Source organism: Ambystoma mexicanum, chromosome 2q, assembly GCF_040938575.1.
Source record: "Ambystoma mexicanum isolate Mex_15411 chromosome 2q, UKY_AmexF1_1, whole genome shotgun sequence".
In the NCBI taxonomy this organism is placed as follows: domain Eukaryota; kingdom Metazoa; phylum Chordata; class Amphibia; order Caudata; family Ambystomatidae; genus Ambystoma; species Ambystoma mexicanum.
This window is the reverse complement of record NC_090924.1, coordinates 203,575,530-203,600,697: the sequence shown is the minus strand read 5'-3', so window position 1 is coordinate 203,600,697 and position 25,168 is coordinate 203,575,530. Positions and strand designations below refer to the sequence as shown.

Genomic DNA, 25,168 nt, shown 5'->3' with positions numbered 1-25,168 from the left:
AGGTTGTAGAGCACGGGCGCGGTACACGACCCCTGTGGAACACCGCATTTGATGTGGCTATGGGTGGCACAGGCTGAGTCGGAGAAGACTTTCATGGCCCTCTTGGAGAAAGGGGGTAATCCAGTCCCATGCTTTAGGGGAGATGATGGCATAGAGTGTTGTGATCCACCAAATCAAAAGCTGCGTTTAGGTCCAGTAGCAGGAGGAGAGCAGGTTTTCCTGTCTCTCTCAGGTCGTTCATTTGATTCTTTAAATCTAGGATGGCCGTTTCGGTGCCATGTCGTGGGCGGAAGCCAGATTGCCGCAGGCCGAGGAGGCGGTTGTCTTCGAAAAATGTTTGGACCTGTAGGTAAGCTGCATTGTCCAGAATTTTAAGTAAGAATGGTACAGTGGTAATGGGCCTATAGTTATCGGGGACCATTGGGTCCATGGACGGTTTTTTGAGGAGTGGGCGTACCCATGCCTTCTTAAGTCCAGTTGGAACATGGCCAGCTTGGAAGGAGGAGTTGATAAATGCGGTTAGGAAGGGAGCTAGGATATGTGCAGAGTCTTTGAGTTTGGCTGGACAGGGATCTCCCTTACAGTTAGACGGTTTGATGGATTTGAGCAGGGCGATGACTTCCAACTCTGTCATATCTTTGAAGTCAAACAGTGGGGAGGACTTGGTCTCAGTGGGCGTGGTGGATTTGCTGTACAAGTTGGCTATGAGGCGGTTAAGGGCTTTTTGATGGCCACAAATTTTGGTTTGAAGGGAGTTGAGCTTGTCTAGCATGGCAGATTGAATACTGTTACACCAGTTTTTCGTCTTTGATGAGGGAGGGAGGGAGGGAGGGAGGGAGGGAGGGAGGAGGTGAGGATGGTTTTTCCAACTTCGTAACGATGATGAAGATTTCTTTGGAGCCTGATTTGACGTCCTTGATCCTTGAATTGCAGGATGCAGCTTTGGCTGGGGTGATGTTGGCTTTGTAGGATATGGATATGGCTTTGAAGGGATTTCTGGTGGCTTCCAAAGGGTTGGCTTTCCATACGGAAAGAGCAATCCTTTTCTGGGAATCTTGATCTGAACAATGCAGCGTCTCACTACTGAATTTTTTTTCACATGAGAGCTTACATCTTTACACAAGCCAATCATGGTGGACACGGGAGGGATGATGTAATTCACCACAAAAATGCACAATTGAATAATAGAGACATAATCAGGGACCCTTGTTATGTTTAAGATACATGAGCATGATTCAGCAACAAAGAGTTAAGAGATGTCAGTAAGCTGTTCAGCATGGTACACAAAACAATGAGGCACTATTTGTGGTGACATACACATCTCACAAGGCGCTATGATTTGAGATTAGCCTAATCTACACCCTAGTGTTTTCCCTCCCTGGCTTCCCGCCGGCTTGACCCTGCAGGACTTAAGGCGATTGATGCACTTCACCATAGTGTAGCCTCGCTGTTTTCTGCCGGCTTTACATGGCCGCTTGGACGGCCATGTAAAGGGACGTGCTCTCGTGGAGCTCCGCTGATCCTGCAAAGATTCTGGAGGGGAAGTGCGTGCACGGGAACCGTCCGGCACCGAAAAATAATATCCGTGCGTGTGAAGATGACGGCTACACTCGCTGAAACTTTGATGCGAGTGGAGGGTGAGGACACTGAGTTATACTCGTCTGCTCGCCGCGGGCCCCGAATCGGCGAGTGGAACAAAATGGCGGCAGAGACAAAGAGGACAACAGGGGTCACGAGATGTAGGTCTTGTAAAGCCCCTGCATCGAACTCCAAGACCAGCGATTAGAAGCAGACCGCAGCATTTGCCCGGAACGCGCTGTTTCTTCACTGAGGCAGCGCACATCTGAAGGCACACGCACCCGGAGCTGGTACAACCTACGGACTGTACATTGCTGAGACTCGTCGAGCAAACTGGTAGCCGACGCTGGGCCCGTGGCGTAATCGGATCGAACACTGGCGGAACCCAGGAAGATTCATTGTGGCAGCGCACCAATAAGGTGGCCGCGGATCCTGGGGCCTCCGCGAACGAGCGGGCGGTGGTGGCTGCAGTTTTCACAGCGCAGCGGATTAACTCTGTATACACAGGGAGATGGGAGAAATCCCAAAGGGACAGACGAAACATCGGCATAGGCCAGTTGTGGAGGCCGATGCAAGACAATTGCTGATCCCCTGACACTTAAAGCGGCCGCTCTGGGCCTGGGCATTGTGGGCCGGATGGCCTTGTGATCGCGGAAGAGGGGGAACAAAGGGAGTGCGGCGAATAGGTGAGCGCACTCGAGCACTGGCCACGGAAGGAACACGACAGAGACTGGGCCACGACACCGAGAGGGTACGAGCACGTGGGAGGACACGGCCCACTCTGGGCATGAGGGAAGAGACGAGTACATACTTGGCCTGCTGAGAGTGGTCCGTGACCACACGGACCTTTGTGCGGAGGGAGGCACGGCAGGCCCTCACCCAGTTAACATAGCAGGCTGTCCTCTAAAGTGGTTAGACCCAGGATCCGACAGCCCACGATGGAGGCTTACGCCAGGTCGCCCCCAGAAGCAGAGGGGGGCAAGAGCAAGGAGACCCCCACGGCAACGGCGGAAACACCGGGCACGATCCAGGAGGTGCTGGCAGCGATCGCAGACTTAAAGGTGGCCTGGGAGACTAAGTTGGGCCAGGCAATGAAAGAGCTGCAGGAGGGCTTGGACCTCAAGATCGGAGCGGTCCAGGAGGAGGTGAACCTGCTGAGACAGGACGTGCGAACGATTGCGGAGCGCACTGGGGCCTTGGAGAAGGAGATGGCCCCGAACACGGAGGCGTGCGCCGCACATGGAAAGGAGCTCCATGCCCTCGTGCAACGGGTGGGCAATCTGGAGGACAGAGCTGAGCAAGCAGAGGGGCGCGCCAGACGCAATAACATCCGTATAGTGGGCCTGCCGGAAGGTACGGAAGGGTCAAACCCCACAGAATACGTGGAATCCATGCTTTTACAGGAGATAACAGGTGGGGTGCTGACCCAGGGGTTCACGGTTGAAAGGGCGCACAGGGCCCTGACAAGGAGACCGCCCCCTGGAGCCGCGGCCGCTGATCGCAAAGATCCTGAACTATCGGGATCGGGAGAAGATCCTCCAATTTTTCCGGAGGGGGGGAACAATTGAAAGGGGTCCAGCAAAAATCACGGCCTACCCGGACTATACGCTGCTTGTACAGCGTAGTAGGATGAACTTTGGATTGGTGAAAAGGAGGCTGAAGGACGCAGGCCATCGCTACATGTTGCTCTACCCAGCCAAGTTGAAAGTGTTTTATAAGAACAGATCACTTTTTTTTTCGAGACGCCAACCGAGGCAATGGATTGGCTGGATATGCAGGGCCGACCTCAAGAACCGGATGTCCAGATGGGTGCTGCAGGAGAGAACTAGCAGATGGCTGTGGCACATCGGGTGACATGGCCAAGACATTGGGACTTGAATATAGAATTGTATTAAGTTTGTGGGGAGTGTGTTGTAGTATCAACTGGCTGGACCCGCTGGACGCACCAATCCTAAAATAGACGACTGGGAGCTCCTAGGAGGCATCCCTTGTACCCAATAGTAATATACTTAGTTAGGTCACTGTTAGATCGGTGACGCCCCGCGGGTTCCTAGTCCTCGGCGACGGGACAGGACCAGACGCGGGTGGGCCTGAGATCCAGGGATGGAGCTGGGCATTTGTTGGGGTAGGGCACGGTGGGGGGAGGGGCTGGGTGTGCAGTGGATGGGAGTTGGGGAACAGGGAGGGGGGAAACTGTTGAGGGGGAAGGGGGAGAGTCGGAAAACAAACCATCAAGGGAAGCATTGAAGGGAGAGGTGGGTTGGGAACAAACCAAGTAGATGGCATCGGGTAATCTCAGAATTGTGACCTGGAATGTACGGGGCCTTAATAGCTACCTGAAACGTAATAAAGTGATGCTGTATTTAAAAAGGATGCACATTGATATAGCCCTGCTGCAGGAGACTCATCTCACAAGGGAGAAGTTGGAGGTTGTCAGGCGAAAATGGAGGGGACATGTTTTGGGGGCTACGTATTCTGCGTACGCTAGAGGGGTTATCACTTGGGTGGCGCCGTATGTGCCGCTCCAGGTGCTTAGCTCAACTGTAGACCCAGAGGGCAGAATGGTGGCGGTGACAGGACTCCTGGAGAACAGGAAAGTTCACATTATAAATCTGTACGCCCCTAACCATGATACAGCGGCTTATTTCAGGTCCCTTTATAGCAAAATTAGCCCCCTGGCTGGGGGTGCGGTGGTGTGGGGAGGGGACTTAAATTGCACCCTGAATCCCAAAATGGATAGGTCAGTCGACAAAGCGGGGAAGCCGGCATCGGCGGCCAAAGCACTGGGGACATTGTTAAAAGATCTAGGCCTAGAAGACGTGTGGAGAAAGTTGCATCCAATGGATAGGCAATACTCGCACTATGCAGCGCCACCTGACCTGCACACGAGGCTAGATTATGTGTTCGTAGCGGCTGAGATAGCTGGAGAAATGGTGGGAGCGGAATACAAGGCCCGGGTACTATCCGACCACTCACCTTTGGTGGTAGAGTGGCGACACCAACCCCCCAGAGCGCGGATCCCGACATGGAGACTTAGGACTGAGGCATTACAAGATGAGGGGTTCCGGGAGGATTTGAGGGAGGCCATCGAGGAATATTTTGATATAAACACGGGCAGTGTGCGCTTGGTTGGAACAGTATGGGAGGCGTTCAATGTGGTGGTGCGTGGAGTAGCCATTTCGAAATCTAAAGGGCTCCAGGGGGGCATCGAAAGGGAACTTCAGGAAACGGAAAGGGAGCTGGAGGGTCTTACACGACATGAGGATACCTCCCGGGAGTATAGCGATAAGATAAAAGACCTACAGTTAACCTGCAGTGGACTCTGGGATAGGCTATGTAGACTAAATTACAAGAAATACACGGCGAGGCTACACGCAGGGGGCGATAAGCCGGGCAGATTGCTGGCCTGGCTGTATAAGAGTGAGACCCTCCGCACAGTGATCAGTGAGATTAGGGATGAGGAAGGTCGCACCTGTAATACCCAGGAGGGGGTGAACGAGGAGTTCCTCAAGTCTTACAGACACTTATATGAGGACGTATGGGAGGATAGGGGTCAAGACATACTGGACACGTTCGAGGACATAGAGCTGCCCACCCTGGACGATCTAGAACGCGCGGAACTGGACGCCCCTATCACCTCGGAAGAGCTGGAGGTGGTGATCCAACATTTGCCCACGTGTAAGGCACCCCGGACGGATGGGTTGCCTATTGAGTTTTACAAGACATACAAACAGGAACTGCTTCAGCCACTGCTTGCCATGTTCAACGAGGCCTATGAGCAGGGGGAACTGCCATTGTCCCTTCGTGAGGCGATGATCATCCCACTCCTGAAACCAGGCAAGCCGGCCGTGGAGTGTGGGTCTTACAGACCCTTGTCCATGCTGAATCAGGACAGCAAAATACTTACGGCAGTGCTGGCCAATAGGCTGACGAGGGTGATCGGTAAGCTGATACACCCATACCAGACGGGATATGTCCCCGGCAGGAACATTACAGATAACCATAGGAGGCTACACCACATCATTGACCACACTGAGGAAGATACGGGTGAGCTGGCTATCGTGTCGCTAGACGCGGTCAAAGCCTTTGACTCGGTGCAATGGCCTTGGTTGAAAGCGGCCCTGAGGGGATACGGAATGGGACCTGGATATATCAGGTGGGTCCAGTTGTTATACAGCACCCCGGTGGCGAGAGTTAAAACAGGATCCATAATCTCAGATACTTGGCAATTTAGCAGGGGGACCAGACAAGGATGCCCCTGGTCACCCATGCTATACATTCTGGCATTAGAGCCGTTGGCAATATGTCTGAGGCAACAATACGGGGAGGTGGGGATTAGTACAGTAAGTGGTAGACACCTGGTATCACTTTATGCAGATGACATGCTCCTTTATCTGCGCTATCCGGAGGAGAACCTGCAGTATGTGCTAGAGGTGATGAACCGATATGCCACCCTCTCAGGCATATCGGTGAACCCTATGAAGTCTAGTCTGTTCCCCTTGGGTAGATATAAGAATGTCCCGTTACAGAGGCTGCCTATCCTGCCGATACCATGGCAGACTGAGACATTCAGGTATTTGGGAGTAAATATTTACCACAAGATCGAGGCGGAGCACGAACACAAAACAGAGAAAGCACTAGAGGGAGTTAAGAACAGCATGGTGTTTTGGTCTAGGTTGCCCTGACTATGATGGGGAGAGCTGCCTTGCTTAAGATGGTGGTCCTGCCTAGACTCCTGCATTTCGTTGTGAATGTCCCGTTTTTGATTCCCAGGAGCCTATTTGTGAGACTTCATAGCTTGTGCAGGGGCTTCATATGGGGTAACTCCAGGAACACAGTGGCCCTGTGGAAACTCCAGAACCCATGTGACAAGGGGGGCATAGGCCTGCCAAATTTTGAGCTTTATTATCTGGCGGGGCAGCTGCTGTACGTGGCCAGGTGGCTGTCGACTGAAGACTCGGCGGAAGCCAGGCTTCTGCGGGAAGACTCGGCCCCATACTTTTTGAATGAAGTGGTGTGGTTACAAAAGAACAAACTGGTGGGAAGAGGGCGGCTATTGAGGCTGCGCTGGGAGGTTTGGCGCAGAACGTGGAGAATGATGGGTGACATAGAGCCGTTTTCTCAGCAGGCCCCGCTGGTGGCACTATGCGGGAACGACTCAACTGTTCTAAGCGGTCCGTAGATATTGGGAACCAGTAGGCCTGGCCACCCTTGGGGACATATGGCAGGAAGGGGAGACATTGGAATTTCAGAGGTTGCAAGAAGAGACCGGGGTGCATAAAGACCAGTATATAACCTACGCTAGGCTCATGAAACGGGTTAGGAAGAGATGGCCGGAGACAGTGCTAGCGGATGACCCTGATGCCTCCCTGGAAACGATGTATGATGTTTCGGAGGGCGGGCACGAAATATCTAGAATATACAAGCTTCTAAGAGCAAAGGCAGGGAAGGAGCTGCTTCAATTGAGGCAGGACTGGGAGGAGGAAGTAGGAGGACCCATGACAGATGGGCAATGGGAGAGAGCCCAAAGGTACCATAAAAAGGTATCCCGGAATGCGAGACTCCAACAACTCCAATTGTATGTCACTCACAGGGCTTATCTGACTCCCGGTAAAATTGCAAGGTTTGGAGGCTCGGCTGCGCAGAAATGTCCCAGGTGTGGGGAGGTGGAAGCGGGGCTGCTGAACATGTTCTGGGCTTGCCCGGAGGTGCACAGATTTTGGGATGAGATTAAAACCAAACTGGCTGGTGGGGGAGTGGAGCTGGACGTGGGATCAGCTTGGCCATGCATGCTCGGGATTTTTCCCAGGCCACAGGATTTAAAGCAGATAAGCAAAATGAAGGATTTAGCCTACATCCTGGCCAAGCGCAGGATCGCAATGGGCTGGAAGGCGGCCCACAGACCCAAGGTGGAGCTATGGTGGGCGGACCTCCTCAGATGGGCGGAGGCGGAATCCGTAGTTTGGTTTGAAGCGGTTAATAGGGGGGGGAGAGGAGGAAGAAGGGCCCTTGTTGGCCTGGAGGCAATTGGTGACCTCTATGGCAAACCCTCACCAGGACAATAACGAATTAGAGGATGAGTGCACAAGCACTGCGATACCTGATAATGCTCCTGTAGATGACATGAGTGTGCCGGCTCTAGTTTGTGGGGTGGGAGGGGGGAGAGGACGGAGAATTACACTGTATAATGTGATGGTTTGATGCTGATTATGTACGTCCTAAACAGTTGTAATGTGTTATTTTGTTTGGTTTTATTGAAAATAAAAATAAATTTAAAAAAAAAAAACTGTACAACATACGGATCAGTACTGCACTGCCTAAGACAGTGGAGTTCTAAGATATACTTAATTAAATATGCACACACTTGAAGAGAACCGGCTATTTACTGTAGCACAAATTGGTTGCTATGGACGCCACAAGGTCATCGCACATCGACGCGTCTCTGTGGTATCTAAGCATCGCTTGTTAATGGAATATCCACGATTTGGAACTCTTCAGTATGACCAGTAATACTATAGATCCTTTTTTTTTTTTTTACTTTATTTTGGGGGTTTTCAAAACAAATTAACAAATCCAACCATGCACCCGTTTAAGAACACATCCCCGACGACCTCGCCCATTCCCTCCCCCGCACTGCCCAACGCCACCTATTTCTACTATTGTTCAATGTCAACAGTCCGTATATTACAGATGAGACTCCTTTCTCTTGGAGGACCTCTGGAACCTCTGTTCAGGGTTGGGGAATGCGAAGAGGGTGTGTCTGCGATGGACATCACGTGTGAGATATACGGGCCCCAGATGTCTGCGGGCCGCTCATGTAGTGGTAGTGTCTTTATAAAGTCTGTTTTCACGTCTTGGCAGTAGGTTACATCTTTTTGCTATCTTTGAAGAGTTGGTGGGGGTCCAAGGCCCCATGAGCATGCAATCCTCCTCCTTGCTAGGACCAACAGAAGACCTGTTAGCTTGCGTACGGATGGTGGTAGATGTCTGGTTAAGCCAAGGAGCATTGGGACAGGGCTAGGGTCAAATTGTTCTCCGATAATTGCAGAGGTTGTTTCAAGCACTAGGGTCCAGAATTTAAAGATCTGTGGGCAGGAATAGGCCAGGTGGACCAAGTCTGCCTGCGGGGCCCTGCAGTGATCACACATTGCTGAGATTGTTGATCGTTGTGTGTGGAGCTTCATTGGCGTGTGGTACACCTGGTGTATGTAATTGGAATGGATTTGTTTGTAGCTAGTGTTCAGAGATACTTTCTGGGTTTGTTGCAGAATATAGGTCCAGTCGTCTGTTTGGGTCAGTAGGGCTTTCTCCCATCTCTTTCTAGGTTTTATTATGGTGGGGTTGTCGTTTAGGACTGCTTTATATATATCTCTGAAACTAGCCTGCCTTCGCCCTGTGATTGTATCACCCCATGGATTAGTTGCCATGTGGGTGGTTGATTTGGAAACAAAGTAAAGTTGGTCTGGAGTGCGTGGCGGAGCCGGAAGTAGATAAACAGGTCTAGGGCGTTGTTGCATCATTTGTCTTTTGCCTGCTTTGGGGTTAGAAATGTACTTTCTGGGAACAGGTCGCCAAATGGTCTAATTTGCAGTTTATCTGTCCATTGTAAATATATCTCTTCGGTTGTTAGGGGTATTCCAGGTATAAATCTTGCTGGGATTAGAGGGGAAAACCTGGTTTGAATGTCATATTTCACTGTGATTTTCTTCCAGATCGCGTAGGTAACCTGTACAATGTTTAGAGTGTTGTGTGGAACTTGTAGCTGGCCGATAATTTCCTTAAGTAGGTAGGGAGTCACCAGAGCGCCCTCGACCTGGACATGGGGTCTAATAAAGTGCGTAGCGTACCAATGCCCAAGAAACTGGGCTTGTGCGGCCAGTAATATCGTTCGATGTCCGGGAGTACCAGGCCCCCCTTTGCCACTGGTTAGATTAGCGTAGTATATGCCACTCTTACCACCTTGCCTGCCCATAATAGTTTGAGAACTATGCTTCGGATGCGGTGGAGGAATTGCTGTGGCAATAGGATTGGGATGTTTGCAAACAGGTACAGGATTTTGGGTAGGATTACCATCTTGACCAGGGAGACTCGTCCCCACAGTGAGAGCGGGAGAAGTTTCCATCTATTTATTTTGTTCTGTAGTGTTTCCATCGTATTTCCATAATTATCTTGCATGATATCTTGATGTGATCTGGACAGGAAGATTCCCAGGTATTTTACTTTGGTGTGTTGCCATTGGAACCCAAAGTTGTCCGCAAATTCTTTGGTATTTGCAGTTAGGGGAAAGATGGCAGATTTCGAGTGATTCATTTTTGTTAGGCAGAATCCTGTGCAGTGCCCTTAGGGACCACTACACACAATTAAGACTACAAGTGGTAATACAAGTTCACCTTTGGTACAAGCCTGTACTACTGTGTTAAAGTGGTAGCAGTAGTGGAGCATCCAGGCTTATCTCAAGAGTATATGAGCAGTAGCAGAGATTACACAAAGGGACCACAATTACTGTGACTCAAGCAAACACTGACTCAAGGTTTCAGGTAAAAAATACAAGTACCTTTATTTTTAAACAGTTTGTTATAAACACAACTCTTCTATTAATTCAAAGCCAAAACCACACATAAAATATACTATAACCAACCAATTTGCTTTGTGCGGTATAACTTCAAGGTAAGTACCTTATGTTTTAGCGGAACGGTGTGGTGAAACAAAAGACGTTACCATGAATACATATGCGATCACTTTTTGACAGTAATGACAGTTCGGTCTTAATAAAGATATGCGTATCCGTGGCAAGAAATGTTACCGGGGCAAAAACACACTTAGCACCTGAGTTAACCAGAGAGAGTTGGGGGTAAAAATCATAGGCAATGCTTTTGTCAGGACAGACAGAATCAGAGAACACTCCTTGACAGAAATTCAAGAGTCAATAGGCCGGAGCCAGTGTCAAGTGGAACCGGGTTCCTGCTGTCGAGGATCACACAGTCGGACAGTTCAAGATTCAACGTTGCCAGGAGTACTTAGATATTGTCAACAGAGGAAGCAAAAGTTATAAGGAGGAGGGAAGATAAGGGCAAGCCTTGTAGGAGGAGAAAAGGGATTAGCCCGAATTCCTCAAGCAAAACACAGTACCTTATTCAATGAAGAAGCTGGTGCCACGGCAGTCGTTTTCTCCACTTCTCTTCAGTTCCTTGTAGTTCCAGTGGCGAATCTGACTTCCAGCCCAAGAGTTCTGCCTTTTATGCGAAAATCCCCCATTCACACAGCCTGGCTGTCAATCACGCAGCAGGGGGGTTGTCCAGCCCGGACCACACCCCAGCCAATCATGGCAAAGTGCGACTTGGGTTTCCTAGGATACCCTGTGCAAGGGGTGACTACACCCCTCCCTCACATTCAGCCCACCTAGACACCCAGGCGCCTAGAGGAGGGCTTCTTGGCAGAAGCCTGCCAAAAGACAGTGAACAAAGAAGGCAAACCTGGTTTGCTGCGCAAAGTAAAACACAAGAAAGACTTTAACAAAAAGAAATGGTGAATAAATCCGACCAGAGCCACAAGAAAGAGTATTTGGTCAAGCGGGTTTATGTTCAAGGCTAATATAATAGCCTAAAACAATACCACGTTTATATAGTATAATTGCGGTAGAAAAGTTAGGGTAGATACTACTGCCACCAGCCAAGTCTAAATGTTAAAAGAGCGAAACAATGCTCTAGGATGTACAGGTAAAAAGGGCTAAGGATTAACCCTTTCCAGTACTCCATGAAAGATGGGGTGTACTGGATCTGTGGTTATTTGACTAAGTAAAGTAAATGGCAACTTTAGCCTTTTCTGGGGGACTGTAGTCAGCCTCAGAAATGGAGTCGGTGGGAAGTCTAAAAGACAACCCGTGTCACTGCACTGAAGGTGCTGTGTAACCCACAAAAGAAGGGGGCTACTGAAGTGGTGTACTCCAGAGTCCACAATCACAAAAACAGATGAAATACACATGGCAAAACACAGGGAAGAGTGGGGAAAAGAGGTACACTCTTACCAAGTGAAAACATAAACTCCAGAAATCCAGCAAAGCTGCTTGGGAACTCACTAGGTGAGGGAAATTAGCCATATAATGAGAATTCTCCCTAACCATTTTCAATCCTGAGAAATTGCCAAATCTGATTACCGCTCTCATTATTGGGTTTAAGTTCTCCACTGGATTACCGATGAAGAGGGCCACGTCATCAGCGTAGAGGGATATTATTAGTTTATGGGGTCCGAGAGATATGGTCCGTTCGCAGCTCTGAGGCCAGGGGTTCCATCACCAGTGCGAACAATACAGCTGACAATGGGCACCCTTGTCTTGTCCCCTTTTTTAGTTCTATGTCGGCTGACTTGGTGTTTTCTAGGATGATGTTGGATCTCGGGTGTTTGTATAGGAGCGCAATCAATTTTAGGAAGTAGCTGCCTAGGCCCATGTGTTTCAGTATGGCAAACAGAAAAGGCCATTCGATGGAATCAAAAGCCTTTTCGGCGTCTAGTAGAACTGATGCTGCTTGGCATTCAGGGTCGATCGCTTCCATGACTCCAAATATTATTCTTATTCCGAATGTTGTGTTGCAGCCAGGGACAAAGCAAGCAAGGTCGGCTAGCAACAGGCCGGGCATCAGAGGGAGTAACCTAGAAGTGAGAATTTTTGCCAATATTTTGTTGTCCAGATTGATTAGTGATATTGGTCTGTACGAGGCACATGTTTCTTGGGATTTTCCAGGTTGATGTAGCGAGATGACATTTGCTTTACGTAAGGATGGTGGCAGTGTTCCTTTAGCAAGCGCCTCCTCATACATTTGCAGAAGCAGTGGTGCTAGTGTGTGAGTGAAGTGTTTGTAAAATTCGCCGGTTAGGCAGTCGGATCCTTGATTGCTTCTAGAATTTCTTCCAGTGTGATGGACTTATTGAGTGGTTCTCGTAGTTCGGCTCATACCCAGTACAGTTCAATATTTTCGAGGTAGCGAGCTAGGTCTGTCGGGTCGGCAGAGTATTTAGTGTCATAGAGCTTTTGGTAGTATATGCGAAAAGTCTCAGTGATCTCCTCTGTATGTACCAGAGTGCCCTGTTGATTTCGGATCCTCTCCACCAGGGTTGGTTTCCTTTTGACGGCTACTAGTTGCGCCAGAAGGGCCCCAGGCCTCTGACCCACACCATATTGACGCACTTTATGGCCTCTTGCTAGGAATTTTACCTCATTCAGCCGCGGTTTTGAAGTTCTCCAGCTCTTCTTTGAGGGCTGCTTGGGAGTGCTGACCATTAGACGTTGTGAATTCCTGTTCAAGTTCTTTCAGTTTGGTTTCGCTCGTGTTTAGTTCTCTCCTGATCAACTTCGGGATCCTGTTCTCTTTTGCCAAACACACTCCCCTTACATAGCATTTCAGCGTTTCCCAAAGGGTACCGGCCGATGTGACTGAGCCTTGGTTTATCTCTATTATGAAGTTTATTTCTGATCGCAGTTCACCTGCGAAGACCAGGTCTTGGAGGAAGCCCGGTTTAAGTCTCTAATGTGACCTGCCCCTCTTGGTGTCTAACACTGTGTATTCCAAGGTGACTGGCGAGTGATCGGAGAGGGTCCTTGGTAAGATTTGAGTCTGTCCCCAATTAAAGTGACCATGAGAGGATACCAGCAGATAGTCGAGGCATGAACTGGTGTTGTGGACCCATGAGTGAAAGGAATATTTGCGGTTCTCCCAGTGTTTGTGTCTCCACATGTCAACGAGAATGTATGCAGTGCAGATTTCCTTGATTAGCATGCTTGTTCGCCGTGGGATTTGTATTTTTGGGAGTCTAATGGTGTATTCAGATCCCCTCCACAAATGATTGTGGCTGATTTTGCGCTGCGCTCATGAGGTGTGTCATCACCCAGTCAAAGTTGTTTGGGCCATCACTGTTTGGGCCATATGAGTTCACTCGGACAATTTCTTTCCCCTCCAGGATTCCCCGTACCATGAGGGCTCTGCCCCCTTGGTCTTTATCAGCCGAGATGAGTTTGAACTTCGTTTTTTTATCGATCAGGATAGCGACACCTCTGGTGAATGAAGTATACAATGAAAAAATATCTATGGCAGCCCCATTCTCAGGCCCATCTGCTTTCTGTGTTGGGAACAAGATGCGTCTCTTGTATCAGGGCTACATCAATCTAATGCCTTTCGAAGGTATTGGGAGATTTTCCATGTTTTTGTGGGTCGGTGGCCTCCTCTAATATTCTACGTTGCTAGATTGATTGTGGCTTGAAGTTCTTATATTTAGATTGATGTTTGCCATTCTCATTCGTGGCTGCGATTATTGAGCGGTGACTTTGTTTGTTTACAGGTCATTTATATTTGAATACGTGATTGTAAAATGAACTTTCTGAGCGCTGGTGTGGGCGGGTGGCAGGCGGTGGTTCCTTCCCGGGTGCGTTCCCAAACCTGTGTGTATCTTCCCTCCCTTTCGTGGGCAACCCCCAACTCGCCCGTCTTCTTTCCCTCCCTAGACCCCCTGACAGGCAACCCCCAACTTACCTGTTGATGTACCCTCCCCCAACTCAACCAGTAACTAAGCAGTGCCGAGTTTGGGGTGCTAGTGCCTCCCAAGATCAGTGCCCTTCTTTTTTAAATGTTTCTTAAAACAGCGACGGTGCATGTTCGTGTGGCTTTCGATATTTCGAGGCTAAGTATGCAGCGGCTCGCCGGTGTTATTTCATGGGGGGTCACCCCTACCTTGTTCTCTCCGCCATTTTGATCTATTTTGTAGGGGTTGACATCCTATTCTGTCAAGAAAGGCATTGGCCTCCTCTGGAGAGGTAAAGAACTGGGTCTTTTCGGCGTGGAGAGTTCTCAATTTCGCCGGAAATAGCATTGAATATCAGATGTGTTCCTCTTGTAAGTAGCATTTTACCCCGGCAAAGGCTCTCCTTGAATCTTGGACCGATGTTGAAAAATCGGGGAAGATTTCGACCTTGTCTCTATCGTATTGAAGATCCCCCTTTTCACGGGCTAACCTGAGGATAGTGTCCCGATGTGTGAAGTTGAGGAGTTTAGCTATGATGGTGCGTGGTGGAGCTCCTGGTATCGGGCGGTTGGTCGGGATCCTATGCCCCCTCTCTACAACGAACAGCTGGGAGAACGCTGGTGCCCCAAAAAAGTCTATGCACAATTTTTCCACAAAGTCCTCATCCTAGGTGGAGCCTGTTCTCGTATGCCGACCAGTCTAATATTGCTGCAGCGGGCACGCCCCTCGAGGTCTTCGTTCTTGGCCGTTACTTCCTCCATTTGTCGCTCCAATTATTCCACCTGGTGGTCAGTGTGGATGTGTTGTCGTCCAGGTCAGAGACTCTTTGCTCCACTGTGTCGAGCCAGTCGCCAAGTTTGTCCAGCCTGTGCTGGAGCAGGTCCACCTTAGATGAGAGCGTGTCTAGCTTGGCATCGAGGTTGCCAATCCCTGTCTTAAATTCAAGGAGGATCTCCCGGATGTCTAGTGGCGGGGGTGACATGGAGTCTTCGTCAGATTCTGTAGTGGATGACTGAGCAGTTGTTGAGTGCGTCTGCTTCAGGGTTTTCACTATGGCTCCTGTTTCAAAGGTCAGCTTTCTCTGTGTCTGGTCTGTTTTGCCCATAGTTCAACAAGGGGTAGTTATATGCTTTATAGGTGGTCGGCCGGGCGACGGGCCTCCTGGTAGGACAGCGCGATTTGGCAGATTGGTGATGAATCCACCAGGGGTGGTTGGAACGGGTATTGGGTTGTATCGGTATGGTGGCGTGTGTTTGTGCTGATGCTTGGAGCACTGTTCTTTGTAGCCTGGCCGTGGGCATGTGCAGAGATAGTTGAACTACGATTAGTACTGATCCAACGATGTGACTTTTCCGTTTCAGGTTGGCCTCTGGGCGGGTGTAGAACTGGGGCTATGCTTAACAGGTTGTGGCAGTGTCTCGACGCAACATTGGGCTCCCTGAGGTGCGCCGGGTGGTTGCACTCCTGTATTAGCCTCAGTGGAGGGTTGTTTGGCTCTGTGGGTCGTAAACCGCTCCTGGGTTACATTTGATGCGACTGTAGTAGCTACTGGTGCGTTCTGGTCTTCCAATCACAGGCTTCGGGTGATTTTTTTTTCCAGTAGTGAGTTGTTGGAGGGGTATGTTAGTGTTACCCCAGCATGGGCTGGTGTAAGTGTGCACCAGTGCCGAGCAGGTATATGCTTCAAAGCTTTTTGGTTCTTGTGGTGTGCCATCTAATTGCCGGCCGTTAGTTGGGAGAGGTCTCCAATGCGGGCCAAGGGGGTTGTGCGAGGTGAGGTGGGGAGCCAGCCCGTGTGTCTAGGGGGTGGAGGGGTGTCTCCTCCTGCGGGTGTTTCCAACCAGAGTTAGTCAGCGGGATCGAGTCTTTGTTCTGGCCAGGGGGCGGAGGGGTCTGCAGAAGCCGCCCCTACCTGGTGTGCCTGTGCCATCTCGTGTGTGTCCGGCGGCAGCGTGTTGCTCCTTCGCTGCACTGCTGCAGGCTGCGGCTGGGTCTTGTCGCTGATGCAGAAGTAGATTGCGGGCTGGTGGATCAGGACCCAGCCCCATCACGTGGGCCGGCACGGGACACGGCACCGTCACTCCCTCAGTGCAGACTCTGCAGGGTTGTCCGGCTCACTCCTTCGATGCGGACTCCGCAGGGTCGTCCGGGTCACTCCTTCGATGCGGACTCTACCTCTTGGCTAGGTAATGACTTCTTCCTGTAGTTGTACTGGCTCCTCACTGCCTCCGTCTTGGCCTCTGCTTGTAGTTTGGCCGCCCCAGGCTCACACCGCTTGTCGGGTTGGGCTGTCAGCGATCTATTCTTCCCGCGTTGTGGGTCGCCGGGGACACCGCACTGGCTGGTCTCCTGCTGCTGTTGTGCGGTGTCACGGGTTGGCATCCGCGGCGCCCGGCCTGGGACGGCAGCATTTCTCCCGGCTCACTGCACCAGCGGTGCCATCACCTGGGGCCGCAGGAGGGGCTCGATGCTGGTCCTGCGCCTCGCTGGGCCACTGGTGAAAGTGGAGCCTGGGTCACCGCTGGCTACTCCTCGGGTTTCGTGGGGGGTTCTGGTTTTCGGTTACCGCGTCAGTGGAAGTGAGAAAGCACTCCAGGCACCGTCTTTGCAGGATATTTTGGGGAACTGCACGCAGCTCTTAGTGAGCTACCATCTTGGATGGCTCTCTAGCGCCCTCTCCATAATACTATTGATCCTGATTCAATCACCTGATTTAGACTCAATTTAACATCACAACAGAGCGCGCATTTGAGAATATATTTGATAGTATATTTGTAACAAAATACGGCAGCTAGCAACCGTACGCATGCGCGAGGTTGACAAGCAAAGACAGAGAACATTAACTCTCAGACAGACGCACTCCGGTTTCAGCGAACAGCATCCGACAGCCACTCTGAAGTCATACACAAGGTGAGGCTGCTACACGACATAGTGTATGACTATTATGAGATATGACAAAATGTACAGCATTCTGACAAGTGGCTAACTTTTTTGTAGATGCACAACGGCACACAGATAGGAGCCACATAACAAAGGTAGGCTCGTACTTTATTTCCTTTAACATTTCTGGATATTCAGTGAGGCAGTAACAGCAATATTTGATAACACAATCTTCTTGGTTATTACAGATTGTAGTTTATGCTGTTTAATGAACATTAGCCACTTTCACTTCATAAGGCCAAACAATCGGGTACAATAATGTTTCAATAGACAGCAACGATATTTGATCTACCCAAGTCAAACATGATTAAGCACTAACACGCAGGTGTCCCATTTTCCCCGATTTTCCATTTCTTCCTGGTCTTTTACAACAATTCATCCTGAACAGTGGTATGTGTGATTCACTTTATTATTTTCCTATTTTAACTGTTATCTGTGGGGTGGCTTGCTAAATCGGAAATGTATTACTATTTTGCTATGTGATGATCTAATCCACAAATTCATACATTGATGGTGTGAATTTACTGGTGAGATGCATATGACCAATTCATTTGCATTAATGGTAATTAGTGCCTTTTAGCCCTGATGACGGACATAGTCCAAAATGCATTTGCATAGAATCATAATGGCACCGAAAAGTTGGGCGACTTTAAGCCTCGGAATTAAAATTTGAAAAGCTGGCTACACAGTTGACAATGACTTTGAATTATTACTTGAAATTAATTGATAAACGATAAATCGGATACAACTATTGCAACTCCATTGGAGAGCTTAGCGAGCGCACACCCAAAATTGGATTCGTTTCTGATTCATTCTTCTTACTGTTATTATAACCTTGTGCCTAGGTCTCAAGGTGTGTTCTGAGACCGACAATTTTACAATTGACGAATTTCGTAAATACAAGCGGTGCCCACTCTCATCCAGAGTGATCCTGAAGACGACACAAATAGGCTTTTGTGGCAAATTTAAAAAAGCTGCTGGTAGTGTACACTCAGGACCATGTTATACATCATTTTGGTTGAGAAACGGTGCTCCGGAGGCCTGGGAGACTGCGCAGAAAGATCAGCCAAACAATATCCAAGATGGCAGTTGGACCTAAACTGCAGCGAGGAACGGGCTAATAGGACGGGAGAAGAGAAGCCGCTGTGCTGAGTGGACCTGAGCGGTTGCAGAACTAAGCAACACAGGACAGCTGGAAAATGAGTTGCCTCCTAGGGGGCGACACAAGATCTTTGTGGAGCTGCGGAAGAGACGGCGGCGGCAGCGCTGGACTATAAATGAACGAGTGAATCAGGAGGGGGGACCTTCTTGATACGAGCTGGGAGATGGACAAAGAGCACAATGGAAAGAAGTGCTTGCACTGAAGGTGCAGAGAAGATACCCTCTGGGCTGGGATTGCAAAGAAGATATCCTGGGGGCCCGGGACTGTAACGATCAGAAGCGCACTGATTGTGGACTTGGGGGCATGCTGGCAATGCCAGAGGAAAGGGGGGACGCTGTGAGGGAGTGGTGCGGCGACCAGTGACCTTGCGAAATTAGGCTGCTGGAGTGTCCAGTAGTCCAGGCGCAATAGAGACAAGCAAAGCTGCAAACATTGCTCAGCCTGCAGGGACAAAGAGGAGATATTGCTAATGCTGGGCATTGACGTCCTAATGATTGAAGAGAGATAGTTATCCACAGCCGGGGTCGAGTAAAGTAAAGCTCCCAAGCTGGCATGCCTGAATAAGAATGCTAAAGAGTGGTGAATAAGTTGGAGTTTCAGACGCGGTCAGCACAGGCCACTTTATAGTTGGACATCTACCTACTGGTAAAAGCTGTGCTGAGGAGAGGAAACACGAGTGCAGCACTGCCCGGGCCCCTGCGCAAACAGTTGCCTGTATTGAGGCCGGATTCACACCTCAATACACGGGAAACGCTGCGAGTCCGGCGGGACCCAGGGTAATCCCCACATAAGCTGTCCTGGGCAACAAATAGGATGCAAAAACTGTGTAGAAGCCAGGTCCCAATACGCACTTCAATAAACCTGGGATGACCCCTATGAAGAATAAACAAAGGATCAATAATGGACTCTTTTGGGAGGACAGGTGAAGGCACGGGACACGATGCCCCCGACTGGCACAACACAAAGCGAAAGCATGGCACCACAAGGTGACCCAGAGAAATCTAAGGTGCTGACAGCTATTGCAGACTTGCAGTCCTCACTGAAGGGTGAAAGTGACACACAGGGAGCATAAACATGCAGCTCCTTCGCCAGGATGTACGCTTGACCCTGAAGGAAACCACCACAACCGCTGGAGACCTAACAACGAGAGTAAAGGCGTTGGGAGTCAAGAAATGCCATACTGCAGTCACAAGCAGAGGAAGGGGAGGGGAGGTCACGCAGAAACGATATTAGGGTGCTAGGGTTGCCTGAAGACACAGAAGACCGAGACCCGACAGGATATATCGATAAATGTGCGATTACAAGTTGTTGCACCCAAGAAGCTGTCACAAGGGTTTGATGTGGAAAAGGCACACCGGTCCCTTCAGAGGAAAACCCCCACCTGGCTCACATCCCAGGCCAGTTATCGACAAGATACTGAATTTTAGGGATAGAGAGTGATGCATCAGTTTTCCAGGGAGGGCGGAACAATACAGAGAGGCAGCGCCAAGGTAGCGATTTATCCAGACTACACCCCCATGGTGCAACAGAAACGAAACACGTTTTTGCCCATTAAAGCGCCACTCCGGCTTGGCATAAAATATATGCTAATGTACCCAGCCAGGCTTAAGACAATGTACAGAGGGAAAATGTATTTCCTTGAGACCCCGGCGACTGTGGCTGGAACATAATCTAGGCATTAAGGACGAATAAGGTATAAAAGATGGCACGAAATCTCCCTCTGGAACAGATGTTGGGTCCAGGAACCGAGAGGAACATGACCTGACGTGGGGCTGGGCCTTTGCTATTTAAAACGACATGGGCCCCAATATGACCAGTGGTACAGAGAATTTGAATGTTGGTACCTTGCAGAGATGAAGGTGTGGGCTGGGGCTACACAGGGCATTGAAGTTGAACAATCAGACGCATTTGACACGTGGAAAAGCATGAGTGTACTAATGTTTCCGCCCTCAGATGACAAGCCACCTTGAGCGTGAAGAATAACAGGTTAAGGGCTGCATAATGTGAAAGACAGGCCCATGGTGGCTTTGATACGGCCCGACACTTGAGGGCTTGGGAGTACAGTCCCATGCATACCTGTGCCATTATCCCCTTCCCATAATTCAGTGATCTGCTGGAAGGTAAGTTTAGTTGAGCTCTTTGTTACTTGTTTTGATTTTTTCTTTCTGTGTTTGTCTGAATTTTTTGCAGCTATGAAGATATTGAATGTGATTTGTTACAGTCTGTATATTCAGCTGAGAAGAAGCTGTGATACTGTAATTGTTGGAGGAATATGATTTGCCAATGTACCTTGAATAATAATGTAAAATGAAAATAAATGAAACCAATTTGAAATACAAAAATAGTCTACCTGGTGCATCTATCATGCCCTTTCTGCTTTTGAAGCACTCGGTTTGTATCCGGCTGTAAACTGTTTTTCGTAGAAGAATTCCCATCACTTATGTTCTTCTACAACTAAACCAAAAAGAGAAAAAAGTAGCTGTCACTGAACAAGACTGTAATACTCTTTTATCAAAGTATATTGTTGCTCAGGCAGACTTTTATTTAAAACCTTGTGTCTGACCCAATAGATTGTATATATTAAACGAGCATGAAGCACAAATGCCTGTCAGTGAGTTACAGAGATTTTCACTGAATTTCAAGTAGAATTGTGTTGTCAATCCATGATGTAGTGTGTAGTCCCCAGCTATGTAAGCGCTCGGCTTCACGCTTCTTCAGCCTCAAGTTGTGCCATGATCAGGATTTTTAGGTGAATGAAAATACCTAGTGGTGCTTGCTGAATCTCTTTCAATCTTTTAAGGGTCTTTTAAGGGTTTTACACTTTTTTTCTTTGAGCTTCTAATGAACTACAGTTGCTATGTAAAACCTTGTTTCCAATTGATTTTTATCATGTTCTTACCTGCATTTGAGGTGGGGTGGATGGGAAGCAGTTCAGTGGGCCAGCTAGGCCCATTGACAATATAGAGAATTGGATTAGATGGTGATCTATAGTTTTTCAAAAGTTTGGAAGAGAGCAACGTTAAGTAAAACAATAATAATCTGCACTGAGAGGCAACAGGTGGTAAATCGAATGTTTGGTGACTTCTAGTTGGAATGATGCCATGGGGCTGTTTCCTCAGTGCTAGCTAAGGGGTTTAATATGTATCTGGGGTTGCTTCCATATGTATCTGGGGTCGCTTCCAAACTCTTCCTGATGGATTGAAAGCTGGAGATGAGATATAACATTTCAGTAGTTGAAAATAAGTAAGGTTTAGCAGTTGTTCAGATTTCAGCATTTCTTTGTGATTATTGCTACGAGGATGGGCTTGTCTTTGTAAGACGTTTCTGACCGTATTTTGCATTATTTGCAGTGCGTGAAGGTAGTTTTACGAGGCCACTGAGCATATATGAGCTCTGAAGAAAATTAGAGCTCAGGGGTCATGTGAAGTTATTTGGTTTAGGTTGCCAGAAGAGGGCCAGACTTCAAAGCAGTTTTGCTGAAACCACAGGAGAAGCCAATAGTTGTCTTGATGAAGGAGACGATTCTGAGTTGAGTGTTTTCATAAGAGTAGTTATTCTGGGAGTGTGACAAACATGGGCAATCCCTGAAAAAGAATTTGTTTGCAAGCATCTTCATCTCCAGGCTTTTAGTAGCAATTCAATTTTAGTGTTGCAGATGCAGCTGGTTGATGTAAATCCATGTAACCACAAAATATTTCCACATCTCGCACTAAGGTGGCGAACAAAACCATTGAAAGTCATTCTTGCGATATCCCACAGGTCATGATGCTTGCTGTACAACTTTGTCGGCCCAGTACGCGGTCGAGTTCATATTTTGAGGACGGATGTTAGAACAGTGGGTAAGGGGGACCACTATGCAAGTCTACCCTCCTGCACTGTGCCAGCCTCCAAATTAAGTTCTCACAATTTTGCCATGCAATTCTGTACAGAAATATTTACCATGATATTATCTGACTCATTTTTGGAAATAAGATGATACAACTTGCTTGCCAAAAATATTCCCATATCTTTCTTGTCTTGCGAATGGGTTGATGGAGTAAAAAACTCTCTACCTGTTGCTGATGTCCTCCGAGTTCTCCAACTTCTGGGATAATGTCTGGAGGGATGGCCTGACTAGATTTTATTTTTGTTTCTTCTCCTTAAGTATGTTCAGTGTCTTCTCCGCATTTTGATACATAAATATGTAGTTCCTAATTTGAGTTTGTTTGATATGTTTAGGAATTGAACTCCAACTTCCGGCAGATTATTTTCCCAGAGGCCCTCCGATGTTTAATGAAAGGAGAATACACCCTGGAAAGTATGCTTCACGAGCTCGACAGCCTTATTGAGCAAACAACTGATGGTGTTCCCCTACAAACTCTTGTTGATTCTCTTCAAGCATATTTAAGGAGTACAGCCATGGGGCTGGAAGAAGAAACACATGCTCATTACGTTGATGTAGCCCGGTAAGACGGTTTATGTAGAAAAGTAGTACCAGTCATAGTTTCTTACTACCTCCTTTTCTTAAAATTCACTTTGATTACTACATTTTTGGGAAAATAATGAGCATACTTTATGTAGTGTTCAGTTGTATTTTTATTTTAAGTAACTGTCTACTGTATTCAAAAATGAAAATGTGTACCAGACTTAATTTTGTGTTCATTTGACCCTTGCCCAAGAAAACATATGGTGCCTGATACCAAAAAGTGTTTTATAATATGCTTCTATACCCACTCATGAATTTTACAGAGCTGGAATCTGAAGTCCTACCCTGCTCTAAAATGTTAGCAGACTCTTCTTACAAACCCATGCATTTGGACCAGTTTAAAGTGAGCTTTTTTCCCCAAGTTGAGTCTATACCTCTTAAGCTTTTATTTTCAGCTGAGCATATGTTTTGAGGTAGTTGCAAAACACCTAAATAACAATACATCCGAATGTGACAAAGTCCATCAGTAGGGCCTTCATGCCCAAAGGTATAACTTTTAAAATGTTGATTTAACAGGGTAGCGTCCTCTACCCTCTGCCGCAAAGGTCTTGCAGTTCAGTTCAAGAGTCGGTTCTCAGCATGAGTTCACTGTTTAATGCAATGTGGTAACTGCAGCACTGAAAAAGAAAAAGGGAGGAAGGGAAACTGATGGTGTAGCATTTTTTTTTTAAAAGGTCTGTCTTCACACTAGCTGGGTAAATCTGATCATATCCCAAATGGCAACCAATACCTGGCACCCCTCGCCCACCGCATTTTTGCACTCTGTTCCAACTTTCAGTGCTATGCGGATGATGCTCTGCTTGTTTTGTCTGCAATCCAGGAGTGGTGTGCTGCCAACGACCTCTGCCTCAATGCCAGCAAGGCAGAGATCCTTCTCATCAGCGCTCCTGCCCCTTCCTTTCCTGTCACGCTCTGGCCGGCCTCCCTTGGCCCTCCCTCTTCCTGCTCCCACCTGTGTGGCTAAGAACCTCGGGGTCATCTTCAACTCCACAATTTCCTTCTCTCCACACATCTCTGACATCTCAAAGAAGTCAAACTACCAACTGCGCCTCCTCGGGGGTATTCTTCCTTTCCTCTCCTTCCCCCAGATGCTCACTGTCTCCAGAGCTCTGGTTCTCTCTAGGCTGGACTATTGCAACAGCCTCTTTCTAAATCTGCCTGCCACTACTCTCCGCCCTTTGCAAACTTATCCAGAACAGGACCGCAAGACTTGTCCTTGGCCTCAAGCCCAGGGATCGTATCTCTCCAGCCCTGAAATCTCTTCATTGGCTCCGAGTGGCTGCACGGATTAAGTTCAAGACCCTCTGCATTGTCCACAAGGCCTTCTGGGGCCTGGGTCCTCAATACCTTCAACTCTCCCTCTGGAAATAACTTCCTACTCGAACTCTTCGCTCCTCTACCTCGAACTCCCTCAGGGTAATTCGCTTCTCCAAGCAACAAGCTGGTGGCAGATCTCTCTCCCTTCGGCTGGTGGAAACAAGCTGGTGGCAGATCTTTCTCCCTTCGGCTGGGTCCTCCCTCTGGAACAAACTCTCTGCCTCTCTGAAACTCGAGGAGAACCATCTTCGGTTCCGGAAGCACCTCGAGACCTTTCTCTTTGCTGCTGCCTTCTCTCTTCCTCTCCCGTTCTGATCTCCTTGTGTTTTGGCACTGGGCATATGGCTACCCTCTGATTTCGGGCCCAGATTCCTGCCCACACAGCCGCATAACCGCACTACCACCTGGCAACCCTTGTACTTGGGGTCTGTATCTGCAACCCTACAGTCCCCTTCCTGCACTTATTAGACACTGTTTGTCTGCGCCTTATTATTGCACTTGCCACCAGCTGGCCGCACTACCTGTTGTTGTTTAGATCATGTGTTCAGCACTTTTCCATTCCCCCTTACCCCTTGCACCTCCCCCTTCCCTCTCCCCTGCACTTGCGCGTTTTCAATGTCACTGGGTCTAGTAAGATTGTTGTTTTGTCTCCCCTTGATCCCTTCCCTCATCGCGCCCTGAAACACCTGTGTATGGGCGCGATATAAATAAAATACCCTATAACCCAAATGGAAACGTGCACGTTAAGGATTGCTAGTAGAGCCGGCACATTGCTGTGGACTCGGTTGGGAACTTAGATTGGCACCCATGCTCAAGTTAGTATCCCTGTGATCCACCCTCACAGCTATCCCACGTTTAGGACAGAGTGGTGGAGCTTCAGAAGCTCCCTTCGAGGGGCCTATGTTTAGATTCCCAGCCCAGTCCCTGTCCTGAAGAGATGCTTCAAAGAACCACTGTAAACAAAATGAGCATGTCTTTTTCTGGCATTGCAGTTTGCTGCATTACAGGAGGCATGCACCATGTTCTCCCCGTACAAATCATTGAAACAAACAGAAAAACATTTAATACTATTGTGGAGGCTCAACTTTACGAAAGTGGGCACGATTCAATTTTAGAAGTTTCAGAACCATGATCACACTTTCACTAAAAGGATTCTCCTAATGTTGCCTCTGAATCAGCCAAACAATTCCGGGACA

General features: G+C 48.5%; 1 protein-coding gene across 1 annotated transcript in view; it reads left to right on the top strand.

Moving 5' to 3' along the window:
- The window catches only part of SMG1 (SMG1 nonsense mediated mRNA decay associated PI3K related kinase), a 2,768,248-nt gene that overhangs the window by 1,995,826 nt on the left and 747,254 nt on the right, over window positions 1-25,168 (top strand). Inside the window, exon 51 of the mRNA XM_069647131.1 lies at window positions 22,409-22,635. Coding sequence (XP_069503232.1) covers window positions 22,409-22,635 — 227 coding nt within the window. The remainder of the gene's footprint in view (window positions 1-22,408; window positions 22,636-25,168) is intronic.